Source organism: Falco biarmicus, chromosome 7 (genome assembly GCF_023638135.1).
Source record: "Falco biarmicus isolate bFalBia1 chromosome 7, bFalBia1.pri, whole genome shotgun sequence".
Taxonomy (NCBI): domain Eukaryota; kingdom Metazoa; phylum Chordata; class Aves; order Falconiformes; family Falconidae; genus Falco; species Falco biarmicus.
This window is the reverse complement of record NC_079294.1, coordinates 68886830-68901952: the sequence shown is the minus strand read 5'-3', so window position 1 is coordinate 68901952 and position 15123 is coordinate 68886830. Positions and strand designations below refer to the sequence as shown.

The following is a 15123-nucleotide window of genomic DNA, read 5'->3' as shown; positions in this document are numbered from 1 at the left end:
CCAGCAATGCCCAGTGCCCGGCTCAGCCCGCCGCCTCCTCCTGCCCACCAGCAAAACCCTTCCAGCAGGCAGCTGCAAAGCTGTAAATCCCCCCGCCCCCGTACCCTTCCCCAGAGGCCTCAGCAGATATCAACAAGGCTGGATTTGTCTCCCAGCAGCTAAGCTTAGTGCAAGGTGTGCAGCTATTTGAGATTATCAAACCTTTTACGTTCAACCAGCTCATCTCCACCCAGCCCGACCCCAAACAGCCCCCGACCAAGGGAAGCTTTTGCCCCACTCCTCCTGACAGCATCGCTGCCCAGGGTCCCATCCAGCATCCCGAGGCTGGGGGCAGGCTGGGGAGAGCCCTTCTCCCAGGGTCTGTGCGCAGGATCCAGCCCCGGCGGGGATCAGGTCTCGTAGCCATAGCAGCGGGGTATTTATTACAGCCTGGCCACACTCCACCCCGGCTGGCGGACTTTAGCCCTTAATCAAATAGAAAAGTAGCACCAGACGCCGCCGATCCCGACAGGCAGCGTAAAACACAAGGAGGGCCCTCAAAATAATGGTGAGTGAAGCGTTTCGGTGGATAGAAACTGCTCCCCCCATGCAGATTGTAAAGTTGTGGTTTTCTTCTCTCCTTTTCCTTCCCCCCCTCCGTGCTACAGGCAAAATTTCTGTCCCAGGATCAAATTCATGGTACGTACAGTTTTGTTCCGGTTTTGTTGGGGGGTTTTATTAGCAAGATCAGCTTAATGAATTTATATTTTTATATCTATATAAATGGTATCTCGCCCCAAAAGTGTCTCAGTCTGGGCTTGTGCTCTCTCACTTGCCCTCCTCTCAGCTTTCGAAGGCATCTGCTTGCTCTGAAACCAGAGAAATCTCCCTGATTTTGTTAAGACGGCGCTGGGCGCAGGCAGGGAGCTGAAACACCCCCCCCCCCCCCGCAGACCCACACGCTGGATGGCACCAAGACCAGCAGAGGTGAACCAGCAACTCCCAGCCCCACCAACGCATCAGCCCTGGCCAAGCTAGCAGGGGCAGGAGAAGGTTCAGGTGACCGTTTGCAGTACTGGGGGTTTCACATATGGTGGGAGTGAAGGTGAAGGAGGATGAGGAGGAAGGAGAGGGCACAGGACGCATGAATTCTCACCGCGAGGCACCGGGGCTCTCCCTGGCCACGCGGACCCCTGCCTTGGACTGCAACAAGGAGGGGTTTGCCACTCGAATGGCAGAAGAAAGCTGAAATAGGACTGTTATTGCAAATCTGTTAATCTGCAGCACCCTTGGGCTCAGCAGCTCTGCCAGATTGCTGCTGGGCGGGGCGGGGGGGGGGGGGGGGAGGCGGCTGGGGCAGGGGGAGGCCACAGAACATGCATGGCACCCACCACAGCACCCACAGCATCCCACGCTCATGCCTGCAATAAGGTCTAGGGACAGAGAGGCTGAGGAGGGAGGTGGAGGGTGATTGCACCAGAACAGGCTGATTTTTCTTTCCCTGGCTGCTCTACAGACAGGACCGTCCCCGTGCAGCACAACTTGCCCATTAGCGCTGAGCATGACGAGGAGCGGAGCCTGCCACTGCGCTGGGAGCGGGATGGGAAGGGAGGATATGATTTAGCAGCCTTATCTAGGTCAGCGGCAACCCTTATTTATTTGAAAGCTGAGAAGCCAGCGTTGGAGGGGGAAGGGGAGAGGGCGAGAGGCAGGCGAGGCCCGCGGGGAGAAGCGAGGGAGGGGAGATGCTGCGCTGGGATGGCGGCAGGGCAGGCGGTGGCTCTCCTCCACTCGGCTCGCACCGCTGGCAGCGCTCAGGCTGTCCAATGCGACAGTATCGGTTCTTTTGTCTTTTATTAAAATCCAGCCAGTGGCAAACCAGGACAGGGGCAAGGGGCAGACCCTGCACAGACCATGGCGCGGACCAAACCAGCATTCTCCACCGCTCCCTTTAGCATCCTCTCCCACCCCCCATGAAGGCAGTGACAAGTACCTTTTAACCGTAGGCTACTTATTTGGAAGCCTGGTCCCACTTTCAGACTTGCTTCATTAGGCTGAAGGACCCCAATTAGCTCAGCTATTCACAAGCCTGGGTTTTAATTGCCCTTGGCACTTTACCCAGGGTCCTCCCCCACTGTCCATCATCTTCCTTGAAACGAGACACTCTGAACCAAACAATATCCCCGCTGGAACGCTACCAACGCCGCCTGGCCGGGCAACGGGAGAAGAAACGTCACTGGTAGATCAATGTAATCTTACATGGCATAACAGAGTTTTGGTTTTTAATTAGAGTTCAAGGAATGTTTTTCCCTGTACGACAAGAAACAAAAAGGCAAGATAAAAGCCTCTGACCTGATGGCAGTGATGCGGTGCCTGGGAGCCAGCCCGACGCCAGGAGAGGTGCAGAGACACCTGCACTTGCACAAGATCGGTAAGCAAAGCACAGCGGTATAGCACATGAATAAAACACACTGGATTACAGTTGCAGAAATTCAATTTCTCTGTGGTCAGGAGGCTACATGGAAAGACCAGGAGGCTGCCTGGAGCCCAGCAGCTATGTCACACTCAGGTAAAACTGCCCAGGCAATGCAGCATAACCAAGAGCAGTCACCAAAACCTAGTCTGATGGGCTGGATGGGGAACAAAGTCAATCCAGCACACAGATTAGGAGTGCCATTAAAAAAAAACAAACAAAAAAACCAAACAAACAAAAAAAAGCTTCAAAAGCAGCGGGAAGCATACATATTGCTTATGGATTTTGAGGCTGGGAAACTGTCCAGTCCAACCAGCATCAGTAGAAAAGCACAGCAAGATATTCATCTGCAGATATGTACAAATGAATTCAAAGCACAGCACAAAGACCAAAGAAGAATCATTAAATAAAGTGGGCTGGATTAAAAATTCTGGATACAAAGGTTTCAGAGCACAAGTCCAGCAAAGCTACAAATGGGTTTTCAGGCCAGAAGAATGCCCCCAGCAGTCATCCACCCGCTCCTCAACCAGAGCCAGGCAAAAGGGAAAAGGTGCCCCAGGAAGGGGAACTGGGGGGAAAAGGAGGGGGATGCTTAGGTCTGGACCCAGACTACAAAACTGAACCATTCCTGAAGAACCTGCTCTTATTTTTCCAGACAGGAATGCAGAGTTGGATTTCTCCACTTTCCTGAATATCATGTACAGGCAAATGAAGCAAGAGGAACCCGAGAAGGAAATCCTCACGGCCTTGTCCATGATAGACAGGCAGAAGACAGGCGTTATTACCGTCTCAGAGCTGAGAGCCAAACTTACAAGACTAGGAGAGAAGCTTTCCGAGGAAGAAGGTATTTTGCAATTCAAAGCTGTATCGAATGGTCCCCATCTTCTTCATTCCTCCCTGGTTTTCCTCTGTAGTCAAATCCGGGATCAGGTGCTTCCAGCTGGGAAGCCAGAAGGACCTGTGCCAGCAGGAGACTGGGGGGGTGCATGATGTCCCCCCATCACGCCCCAGACACGCAGTGCACCAGGGCATCGCGCCTTGTCGTGCCCCCAGGTCCACCCCGCTGGCACCAGCCTCTTCCCTGCCGCGGCCATACGATGAGCTTGTGCCTTCATCGAAACCACTTTGCCCACATAAAGCAGAGCTCCCAGTGGAGCCCCGACAGGGCGAGCGAGCGGGGGGCGCTCCCAGAGCCCAGCAGAGCCGTTAGCCATGTCAGCTCGCGGCAACTAATTACACTCACGTGCTGGTGAAGTCTCCTCGTTGTCGTCTCCCTTTACCCACACCACGATGGCTCAGCAGAGATCCTGTGCCTTGCCGAAGAGGCAAGCCAGCTGCCTGCTAGCCAAGAGACCTTTTCCCTTTCTCGAGTTGTTCCCTGAAAGATGTTTTTTCACCCCGAGATGCTTTGCTGTGTTTATAAAGCCAGCATCCGTCCCCCCTGCTGCAGGGATGCTCTGAGGAGCACACAGTGCGCTGGCAGGCTCCCAAGAGGGCTGCTGTGGTGAGCTCTGAAGCCAGGGCAATTTGGAAGAGAGAGGAGGACTTTATATTTAAAAATCTTAAAAAAAAAAAAAAAAAAAAAAAGGCTGCTCCATTTATCAGAAAATTGCCTCCAAGGCGCACAATAGGGGGGAATTTCTAGGAAGGTGAAAATGATGTAGACCTTTTAGAGAGCTGATTTTGCCCCAGGCATTTTATGTACGTGTATGAACTTTCTAAGTGCATGCCCTGCTTCGCTAGCTTTCACAGGCTGCAGGAGGGGGGCCAGGCCTGTGGGAAGGCAGGGTAGCACCCTGCACATCCCTCTGCCCCTCACCCCTGGGACAGGGTGTCCTGGACCCTCCTTGCTCCAAACCACATCACCTTTGGCTTCTCCAGCTCTTGCAGAGCTCCTGCGCCTCCAACCCCGCTGCAGGGGGCAGGCTCTGGAGCTTTCAAATTGTTCAGCCTCTGCCGCAAACAGCATCAGAAAAACCCATCGTGACTCCGATAGAGGCAAGGAATGAGTTTTACCAGGGTTACGGTGTTTGTACAGGCTCCTTGGGGGTGTAAGCACTGTCCTTTCTAATGCTCAAAGTACAATTCCGATTTAATCAGAGCAAAGTCGGTCAGTCCAGTGGTAGTCACCAGCTTCCCCAGTGACACACCAAGGAGGCATGTCTTCCAACTGTTTTCAATTGTTTAACTGCAATAATAGTTCGTGCAGCTATTTACATCTGAAAATGCTTTCAGAGCTATTAAGAGAGCTGAACAAACAGTGAAGACACGGAGACATTACCTCTAATTAAAGGCATCCTAGCAAGAACCGTTATTATATTAAAAAAAGATAGGGGAGGTGCAGAGGGATTTCCCGTTACTTTGGCATATAGGCTCTGCATCTACTCACAACTTGCAGCGAGGCACTATAGATCCTAACATAGGAAGCGATGCTTCTTCTCAACAAGAAATTCCCCCTTTATCTTGACACACTGAACTCCAGCCTGCTAAGCTGCTATAAATATTTGATACTGGAACAGACTCAATTTCATTAGCATCTGCAATTGCTCACTAACTACTGGCACATACCTTCATTCACAGCAGCTCCAGAAAAGCCTTCACTTCATTTTAATTTAACGTACTTTTACCAAATGAGAACCAACACCTTTTTCTTCTGCGTTATTTTTAAATGTTCTGGAAAGAATTAATTATTTTTTTGAATTTACGTCCTTAGAAGCATTTGATTACCACCAGGGTTTTCTTTTTGAAAGGAGGATTAGATCTCTTGGAAAAAAGTTGTTACCTACCTTACGGTAACAGCAGCTCTCACAACAGCCCCATTTACCCCAGGCTGACACCAAACCCTCCCAGCAGCCGCGTCCACGGGGGCTGCGCCCACCCCTCTATGCAAACAGAGGGGGAAACAGCATCTCACCCAGCACCCACGCCAACAGCAGAGCGAGGAAACGGGTTATGCTGCTCACAGACACCTTCCACAACTATTCACAGAAAACCAGCTTTTTTCCCTTTAAGCCTCCCCTCCCAGCCCATGACCCTCCTCCCCTGGATTTCACAACTGGTGACTGCAAAGCTATTATTCTGTGCTCCAGTACGATACTCCGAGTCTTATTTAAACAAGCACAGCTTGTTCAGCCTGGTAACCCCAGCCATGTAGCTCAAGTAAAAATGCAGGCCAGCCTCCGCCGACCTGCCCGCACCTATTCCAGAAGGGGAGAGCACCGCAGCGCTGCCCTGGCTGGGTGCCTCCAGCCCGCACAGGCACGACATTACGGAGGGCTGGTAATCAGCACGTCACCATTAACGATCTCTCTGTTTCAATGGGCTCTAAACACCTAGCAGGTGTCCCACTAATGAAATATCCAATGATAAATGCCGGTCCACAACCCAACAGCTTCCTCCCCAGCAAACCGCCTGCCCCATCCCTCTGCGCAGCATCTGGCCGCGCTCCTGCTCACGCGCTGCAGCAAGCACGCAAGCCAAAGCCTCTTCTGGACTGTATTAGATACCTTATCGAAGGAAACCGCTGCCCAAAACATTATCAAATAAAAGCTGCTGGAATTCTCTGCTGCTTGTTTTTGCACCCACCCACCGCATGTCACGGGTCATGTGAAGAAGCAAGGGAATTCGCCTCCTCCCCGCCACCCGAAGGAAGACGCCATCGAATTCCCAGTAGTAGTTTCATTCGGCAACATCACTTTTCTGTGTCTCATTTCTTACGTGCTTCTATTTTACTGACACTATTTGACAGGAAAAATACCTTGTAATGGTTTAGCCCGTACAAAAGGCAGCATTTTAAGTTAGATAACGGCTGTCACTGCCAAGGCATTCCCAAAGCTGGAATGAAAAGCATCAGGTGCCAACTGCACGGTTACCACTTCTTTACAAGTATTTTCAGCAAAAGCCTGAGAGCCCCAGCTGAGAAGGTATTCTTCTCTTTCAAGCACTAAAGGCCTGCTGATATTAACAAGCCTCACACAAATCTACTTAAAGTTGGGCAGATAATCTGCATGAGCATTTTGTTTTGTCTAAATTGAATAGGGGCGGGTTTGCTATTCAAGCCAAATAAGCCACTCCTACCAGGAGCAATTAAAAGCTGATTTGGACTAAATTTGTGAATCTTTTCCATGTGGGAACTCAAAGAGATGGCCATCTCTGCTCCAGAAAGTAAAGACATGGAAATAAAAATCAAAATTTAAACTGATGCTCATTTAAAACCACAATCTGGATGGCGCCTCCAACTGATCCCAGAACTTATTACTTCTAACAAAAATGATTTAAACCCCCAAATCCTACGTTGCTCTCTTTTGAAGATCACAACATCCCTAATATATGCCACTCAAACTTATATTTTTCTTTTACTCGTTCTTTCAGTTGATGACCTGCTCAAAGAAGCTAAAGTTGGACCAAATGGAACAATAAAATATGAAGAATTTGTCCACATCATGTGTCTTCCTACAGTCGACTACTAAAATTCAAAACAAGAGATTTGTTAAGAGCAGGACCTGGAACTTTTTTGACTTCAATTTTTCCTAATTACTATTGGGACTCAGGAACCATCATTTGCCTTTAAAAAAAAATACGTATTTTGCCTTCATGACAGTGCTTATACTTACACAGGTTTCCACCCCATTTCTGGAGAAATGCTGTCACAAAATGTGAGCTGTTATTTAAATAAACTGAACGTAACATTCTGTTGTGTAACATGTGTCATGCTTAACAAAAATAATTCTTATTTTAAAAACGCATTTAAATCCACAGATTACAGCATAAATGATAACTTGTAGTTAAGGTTTTAATGGTGACCGTGTTCCAAGAAGTCAGCACCAACCATAACTATTTGCTGCTTCCACACACCCAGCCCAGACACAGTCCTTTGTGCAGAAACAGATTCCCTGGGAAGCTCGTTATGTCCCGACAGTGGTAAATTTAGCATAACGATGCACAGCTCCCTGGTATTCCTCAGATCCATGGGTATGATCCCAAGCAGATGTTCCCCTGTCACGAAGCTGTCAAGTTAACAGCCCCGCTTGTGGGGTGGCCGCGTCCCTGTTGACTATCCCCAGTGACAGCAGACAAGCAGCCAGCAGTTCTCCAGCTCCCCCAGTTAGTGATGCCCACCAGCTGCAGAGGACAACTCCCAGTCTCCCAGCACAAGAACGATCCCTGATCGCCGTCTCATTCCCCCTCATCTTCCACTCCCCCGACATACAAGATCAATCCATACAAGATCTCTGTATCGTTGGACTTCTGTCCCATTATTTATTAAGGTGCGGTTATCTTGCCACGTCAAGTCTCTGTGCAGTTAAGCTGCCCCTGCATTTTGAGGCAACACACTGAAAACGCCGTGCTTGGTAAATGTATCTGTCACAACTGGGCTAGCTGCCGAGAACATACTCCTAGAGACAGCCTGGCAGGGACAAACGGAGGCCATGAAAATTCAGCTTCTCTACAACAGGAAAAACACCTCCCATCTCTCTTCAGACCGATTAAACCCACTTTTGACCCACAGCAGCTATTACTGACCTTATTCCACCTGTTTCTTGGCAGCCTTAGTTAAAGACTACAGTCTGGTGTACAAATTTAGAACAACATACAGCAGACTCTCTGCAATCAGTTGGAAATTTGCAGAGAGATCATCTCCGCACAGCTGCAGCAGAAGCAGCAACCTGCAAAATACGCTGGAAGAGCACATGTTCCCGTGGGTCTGCTGTGGCTTCCACCCACGGGAGTCCCCTTCCCCTCCTTCCTTTTTTCAATTCTGAATCTTTATTGCTGAAGCAACCAACTCGCTCTTTGCTCTATCTGTGAAATAATCAGCAATTAAATCACAACAGCCATAGCAGATACAACGCATTTATCCCCTGCTGAGGCACCCAGCACAGCCTCAACCCTGCCCACACCACCACGCAGCTGCAACACACAATCAACCTGGACTGCAACTACCACAAACTTGGTTAGATACTGTAAAAAAAAAAAAAACAACCCCCAAGTATGAGCAAATCTAAACCCTTCCAACTCAGTACAGATACCCTCTATAAGGGTAAGGCAAGGATTATTCTCATGGAATATTACATAGTGGGGGAGAAAAAGCACAGAAGATTAAACAACATGCTGAAGGCCAGAAAAGAAGTGGAAGCAGATCCAGGATGTCTCTCTCAGTCCTGTATTTAACACAAACGGCACTTCTGTGCCCAGCCTTGACTCGGAGCCAAGCTGCGGTGCCTGCACTTCTTGCAAGACGGCAGTCCCAGACTAACCCAGTAAGCCTGGACTCGGATCCTCACATGCCAAGATACTAATCAAAGGCCCTCTGAACAGCAAAAGATCATGCTTCAGGGGAAAATGAACTTTGCCCCATGTGAAACTGATAAACCTTGTCATGCCTGTCTGCTGTATCCCTCAACTCTTACATTAGCTCTTCCTACTGTAAGGATAGAAAATAAAACAGAAAAACCTTGTTTCTCTGAAAATTAAAAGTTACAAGCAGCTCAGCACTCAGGTAACACTCCAAAAAAAACCAGCATACAGTGAAATAAAGGTAAATTCACTGGAAAAACAAAAACCCAGGTTCCAACTAACAGCAGAAGATAGGATTTCCTTTGTAACTCTCTTCTTACTGTTCACAGTTAATCTGAATGTTTGGGTAAAACCTCTCACCTACCTTAACACCGAGCCCTTCCGCACTAGAGCCTTTTGGAGGTCTGCCCACAGCGTGGAGTTCGGTGTCTGCCCACCAGAGCTGCTCCAGACCTTCGCTACACAACCACCAGCGATGAAGGCAAGCAAAAACCTCGGCTGCTCTGAGCGCGAGCGTAATTAGCTTATGAAACAAGGAGTTCATTTAGAAGCATTTGTTTCGAATATGCATCAATAGCCAAATTACAAATGATCCAATACACAGCTTAATTCTTCCCTATTGACCAGAACAGTTGATTAACAAATCCTTTCAACTGCAGACAATATAAAAGCTTGTATGTCATGGGGATTGATCAGCTCAAAATCACTTTGGATTACTCCAGAATGCATCTGTATCATAACAGGCGGTTACCACCCTCTCTGGGTGGGTAAACATTACCCAAATAAAAGCCAGCAAAAAAGGAGCTGCACTTCACCCGCACTCGCAAAACAAAGCAGCATTGTTAGAGCTTGGAGAGACAAGTGTGAGACACTCCGTGCCACAAAACATTCAGAAGCAAAGCATTCCTGTTGAAAAGGGACCTTTGCAACTCTTGAGTTCACAGCAAACACCCTCCCCACCCCCACCCCCACCCTTCCCCCCCCAGGAAACACAACGTAACTGAATGCTTTTTATTACATCTAAAGATTTCTACATAAACAGGTAACATTCAATAGGTAAACCATTTTTTTTTTCCAATGCATATAATAAATATTTTCACTTGGTACTTTTATACAAACTGACATTAGTCTACTATACATTTTTAAAAGCCATTTACTGGTTTGGCATGCCGTACGGAAACTAAGAGAAAGTTTTAAGGCAATGAATGACAGATTTAAATTCATGGAATTAATGGCAATTTTAATATTCTGCTTATATACATTTTTCCCTTTGTTAATTAAAACAATTAACAGCAGCACTTTCGGGGACCACCAGCAATTTTCCCTTGTTAGAAATCTAAGCTCTGTTTAAAAAAAAAAAAAAAAAAAAAAGTTACACCAACAAAACAAAACCCTTTCTATTTAAAGTGTGCTTAAAACCCTGAAATGTTAAACTGCAACGAAGAATTAATTTTCAAAACGTTCTCCTCACAGTCCCTAGCTCTGCACTGGGAGGCAGGTCCAAGAGAGTCCAATGAAAATCCATCCGTCATCCCGTCCTTGAAAGGCTTATTGAATCCTTGCCATGGAGAGGAAGGGGCAAGCCTGGAAGTGCCGTCACATCTATCATTATGGAAGCGCTACAAAGGTTTTAACACATGGCATAGGTTATAGCTTAGCGTGGCTTTTCATCTTCTAAAGGATGCATCAGTAATGCCCTCAAGAGCAATTCAAAGCCACTTCCACCCTGCTACTCGAACAGCTACATACTCACACCCGTGTGCATACATACATACACACAGAGCACTATACGTAAACACAGGCATGCGTGCACAGGGGTGCATGCCCCACACCTCTAGCAGAATCGGAGGACAAGAGAGCACTAGCGTAAGGATCACAGGAACTCCGCAATCTGCAGCGAACGGAGCAGTACCGCAAGCCAGGCCGCCCTGGGCTGCTTTACTGCGTCTCTGATAATACGTGAACTAACGCAGATTGAGTTTGGGAGTGACATCTGCAGGGAGCTCGTCCGGAACTCAGACTGAGACTTCTACCAAGCAATGTTAACTGTGGTCAGAGGCACAGAGAATTATCAGCTATAAAGAACATCCTAGCATGAAACAGGAATACTCACAAAGCATATGGGATTAATACCACAAAGGAGGACTTCAGAATGTTTCTGTCCCTTCTCTGTAGAGCAATGAAGTTAAACAATGACAACGGGGAACTGAACAGCCTTCCTCCCCTTCAGGGTAACGTGTGAGGAAACGGAAGACGTCAGCAGCTGACCTCACTTTCCAAAAGCTAAGACAGGCATAAAAGATGCCGGATTCTGCGTAACCACACACTCGCCACATTTAATTTTATACGTGAATTAACAAGATTTTAATACCATTGTCAAAAGTGACATAATCTGCTCTTCAGGCCATCTTTAACAATACAGTCAATGGAAACAATGCCACAATCATCGGCAAAACAGTCACAAGCTCTCCCGAATTTCTCTTAGGTGTTCCAGAAGCTGGGGACACGCATGCTCCCAGTTACACTAATGGCAGTTGTACTCCAGATTTACAAACGGTATTATAGCAAAGCATATGCTCTGAAGTTACCAGGTTAGTATTCATGACTAAAATGTATGAGATATATTCCTAGTGTAGGTTTAATCACTTCAAAATCAGACTGAATTTAAAAAATAAGTATTTCCCATTTTCTATCCTTTTATTTATTTTTTAACTGACATTTAATAAATTATAAAATTGGTGTATGGTGAAATATATATATCAGCCAGATATGTATGAAATACACATGCATGGGAAAAACTATTTAACTCACTTTTAACTCACACACACAGATCTATAAATACATATATACACACACATATACATATAAACACAAACATTTGTTTTCAAAATTCAAGTCAACTATTTAGTGGCAGAGGGATGATGTAAAAACACTAAAAACAATTTTGATGCCACATAATGTGAACCTTTCAAATAACCATACGACTGATCATACAGCAATACCTAATGCTACTTGGAGTAAAGATTTTTTTTTCTTTTTTCCCTTTTTTTCCTTTTTTTTTTCTTTTTTTATTCAATGCAAGATTTTGAGAGAACTTCATAGGCAAAAGGTGGCCCTTGTCAATGCTCAAAGCAACTAGCTGCAATCAACAGTTTTGGACATTAAAAATTCAGACAAGAATCTTCTGATTTTAGTACTCCTTAACTCTCTTTCCTGATAAACTTGTTACCTGTACTTTCAACCAGTTATAAAAATATTTTTCACACCAGAGGAAATATTTACTCTCTGACATGGACTTTGGGACACAAGAGAAACACTCCCTTCCCTCCCCCTTCTCTTACTTTAAAGAATCTCCTGAAAAACTGCATTCCAGCTATTTACACATTTCACTCTTTAGTAAGAACGAATCAGCCCAAATGACCCATCAGTTCTAAAAAAAAAAATTTCCTATGTCATGCACAACTTAAAAAAAAAAAAAAAAAGAAAAAAAAAAAAGAAAAAAGAGAGAGAAAGAGAAAAGAAATCAGGAAGTAAGTATGGCTCAAAGTTCAACACAAGTGTACTGAAAAATTAGGGAAATAAAAATAATTACAAGGCCAAAAAGAGAAAACTGAATTTTGAAACCCGCTACCCTAAGAGACTTCAATAGATAGCAATACGTCTGAGTACATGGGACAGGGTGGGGCTTTTTTATTGGGTTGGTTTTTGGTTTAAGAGACTCACACCAAACATTTAATATTAATTCTGATGAATGTGAACTCAGAAGACGGTGTACCAAGACCATTGTCAGCTGCACAAACCATGCAAAAGTGTGTTGGTATTTGTATTTTCTTCATTTTGTTGACAAGTTCACTTTTAAGCAGAAATTTGATCTACTGCAGCTAAAAGTAGGTTTCCCCAGACAGACAGGCCTCAGTTCAATAGGCCATTTATACACGCATGGATAACTTTAAAGCACAAGCAGTTCCACAAATTCAAAATCGACACATGCTTAATATTTTGCTGATTAGGATCTTAAAGTTCCTTTAAAAGGATTTCATAGTAAGTTCTTAGAAACAAAATCCTACAGCCCAATGTGTCAATGCTTTTATTTGGGGCTAGATTCTATAAAAATTCTCTGTCTTGTCCCACGTAAGCACAGCCAAGTAATTCCTCAGCCTGAGATTTTATTGAGTCTGGCCCTCAAGAATAATTGGTGCACTAATGAGCTTGCAACATGCTTGACTAAAGCATGGAATTAAAAAAAAAAAAAAATCTGAATAGAGGGTCACACAGAACCAGAAATGACCAAAATAAAAAAAATCCAAAAAAACCAAACCCACTCCTGAAAGGCTCTGTCCTGCAAACAGAGGGGATGCTGTGGAACAGTTTGGGTAGGGTTTATTCCACTTTAAGCATAACAAAATCTGCACTAAATATGGGATGGAGGAATTAGATTCCACCACCGAAGGTAAATGTCTCCAAGAGGAGAAAAAAAACCTCTCACAAGTTTGAACTTTGAAAGTTCAGCTCTTTTCCTGTTTATGTTACTGTGAAGAAAGTAATGCCATCTGTGTCCAAACTATGGGGGGAAAAAAAAGTAACTCACATGACAAATGCACAGGTGTAAAATCTTCAGCATCCATAAAAATTAACTGAAGCTCCTTGTTTTTGTTCATTTTTTTTTGTTTTGTGGTTTTTTTTTCTTATTTTTACCAGTGAGGCCATCTTAGGTTTATATACAAAAGTAAAACTGAAAATATACTTTTGTTCTCTGTACACATAAATTTTTTTCCCTAAAAAAGGAAAAAAAACTTGTCTATGTTTCTAACATAAAGTAAAACCAAGCACAAAGATTTCCTCTGACGAGTTCGTTTACTCCAAAAATCAGTCCAACGAAATAATGTCTGGTATGATACCAAAGATAGACGCCGTGTCCGTGCTGCTCCTACTTGCAACTGGATGACCATGACTCTCTCGCAGGCTGTTGGAGGAAACAAGACTGCTGTTACTGCCACTATTGCTACCATTTGTGGCTGGCAGAGAACTGCTTCCTCCTGCATTTAGCTGATCGAGAAACATCTGAGATGAAGTGTATGGGAAAAAACGAGAGTGTAAGAGTTCTTGATCATCTGATGCGGAAACCGCCGCAGCTGCAGCGGCAAGAAGGGATGTGTTGTAATGCTGGGGGGAAAAACAACATTTTCAAGTTACATTTCAGACACCACAGGTTTGATTCAGACCAGCACAAAAGAAGGTATTTATAAGCTAAAGCTCTGACAGCTTCTGGATTTCACACCAGCTCGTCTACTCAACCTTTCTGTAAGGTAAATGGACCAATGCACTGAACTTTTATTTCTGCAGCCCTTGATTTCTGAAGCCAAAAGAAACTGGAAACACTAGTTATTAGTAAAAGCAAACGCTAGAAAGGTAACAATATCACAAGACACCCAAACCAGTAAGAAACTGTAAGCAGCAGCACTCTTTTACCTCTTCAAAAAAATTCCTTGGTGGAAAAATTCCCCAAAATTCAAAGAAACATTTTGCCATCCCTCTCCTCCGCTCAAAAGTCACAGACCAATCACAGCTGGTGAAACTATGTGCTAATCACTGCTGGTGGAGGAAAGCATACTTCTGTGAAAAATGCATTTAGAAATCACACGCTTAGTCCCATTCAATGGCAACAAGGGCTGTCCCAAGTTACACTCCCTGCTGGGCAGGCCCTGAAAGGCAAGAACTTTAGCTATCAAGAATCCAATTTTAAATACAATCTTACTTGTATTTAATTTTGCTCTTGATGTTTCTTTCCGCTATGATAAAACATCCATCCAGGCTATTCAGCCTTGTTCCCCAGCATTTATGCATGGTTATAATTATGCCATATCAGTGCAGCATCAGACTCGCGCACTACTTGTTTCAGAATAACTCTCCTATCTAAGTTTTACTGAATATCAAGATAGCTTTTTCTGAATCAAAATTCCGCAGTGCAGGCTCTGGTCTTACTTACGATATGAAAGTACTTCTCTACATTTCGTGCAATTCTCCTACTTCAGATTGCAGAACAGACTTGAAGGGACAAAAGGCAGGTGGCCCACCCCAGTCCCTTGGCTTTTCTTGGAGGCACGGGAGGAAAATGGTCAAGTGGGAGGACTTGCCAATCCAGACTACTTTTGAGAATGACCTGCTTAGTTCCTGGAACTATAGGAGCCAGCACCAATGTAATCTTAGTAAGCATTTACATGGTATAAACAGGTACACAGCCTCAGAAAAAACAAGAGCTACCCGACTCTCCAAATTGTGTAAAGGGTCCCAGTGGTGAGGCCCAGCACTTTCAGATGGCCAAAGTCAGACCTCAGGTCTGAAAAACTGTGGAGGTGGCTGGTGGATCTTCAGCC

At 45.3% G+C, this 15123-nt stretch overlaps 2 protein-coding genes across 7 annotated transcripts in view; one reads left to right on the top strand and one right to left on the bottom strand.

Moving 5' to 3' along the window:
• Positions 1 to 259: 259 nt before the first annotated feature.
• CALML4 (calmodulin like 4) lies at positions 260 to 7143 on the top strand. 3 transcript variants are annotated; one of them, XM_056345968.1, is made up of 6 exons: positions 260 to 547; positions 648 to 678; positions 827 to 1038; positions 2270 to 2410; positions 3108 to 3296; positions 6824 to 7143. In XM_056345968.1, exons 4-6 carry the CDS (start codon positions 2335 to 2337, stop codon positions 6919 to 6921), a joined length of 363 nt encoding a protein of 120 aa, XP_056201943.1. In that variant the 5' UTR covers positions 260 to 547; positions 648 to 678; positions 827 to 1038; positions 2270 to 2334; the 3' UTR covers positions 6922 to 7143. The 3 variants fall into 3 exon arrangements, with proteins under 3 accessions (XP_056201943.1, XP_056201944.1, XP_056201942.1); XM_056345967.1 differs by lacking the exon at positions 827 to 1038 and having other exon boundaries at positions 263 to 547; XM_056345969.1 differs by lacking the exons at positions 648 to 678; positions 827 to 1038.
• A 2603-nt stretch (positions 7144 to 9746) lies between these two features.
• PIAS1 (protein inhibitor of activated STAT 1) overlaps positions 9747 to 15123 on the bottom strand; it is a 67059-nt gene continuing 61682 nt past the window's right edge. For 2 of the 4 annotated variants that reach the window (XM_056345662.1, XM_056345663.1), the window contains exon 14: positions 9747 to 13912. In XM_056345662.1, coding sequence (XP_056201637.1) covers positions 13616 to 13912 — 297 coding nt within the window. In that variant the 3' untranslated portion in view covers positions 9747 to 13615. Of the gene's footprint in view, positions 14339 to 15123 lie in introns of all 4 variants that reach the window. The other 2 variants (XM_056345665.1, XM_056345664.1) reach the window with 2 other exon arrangements.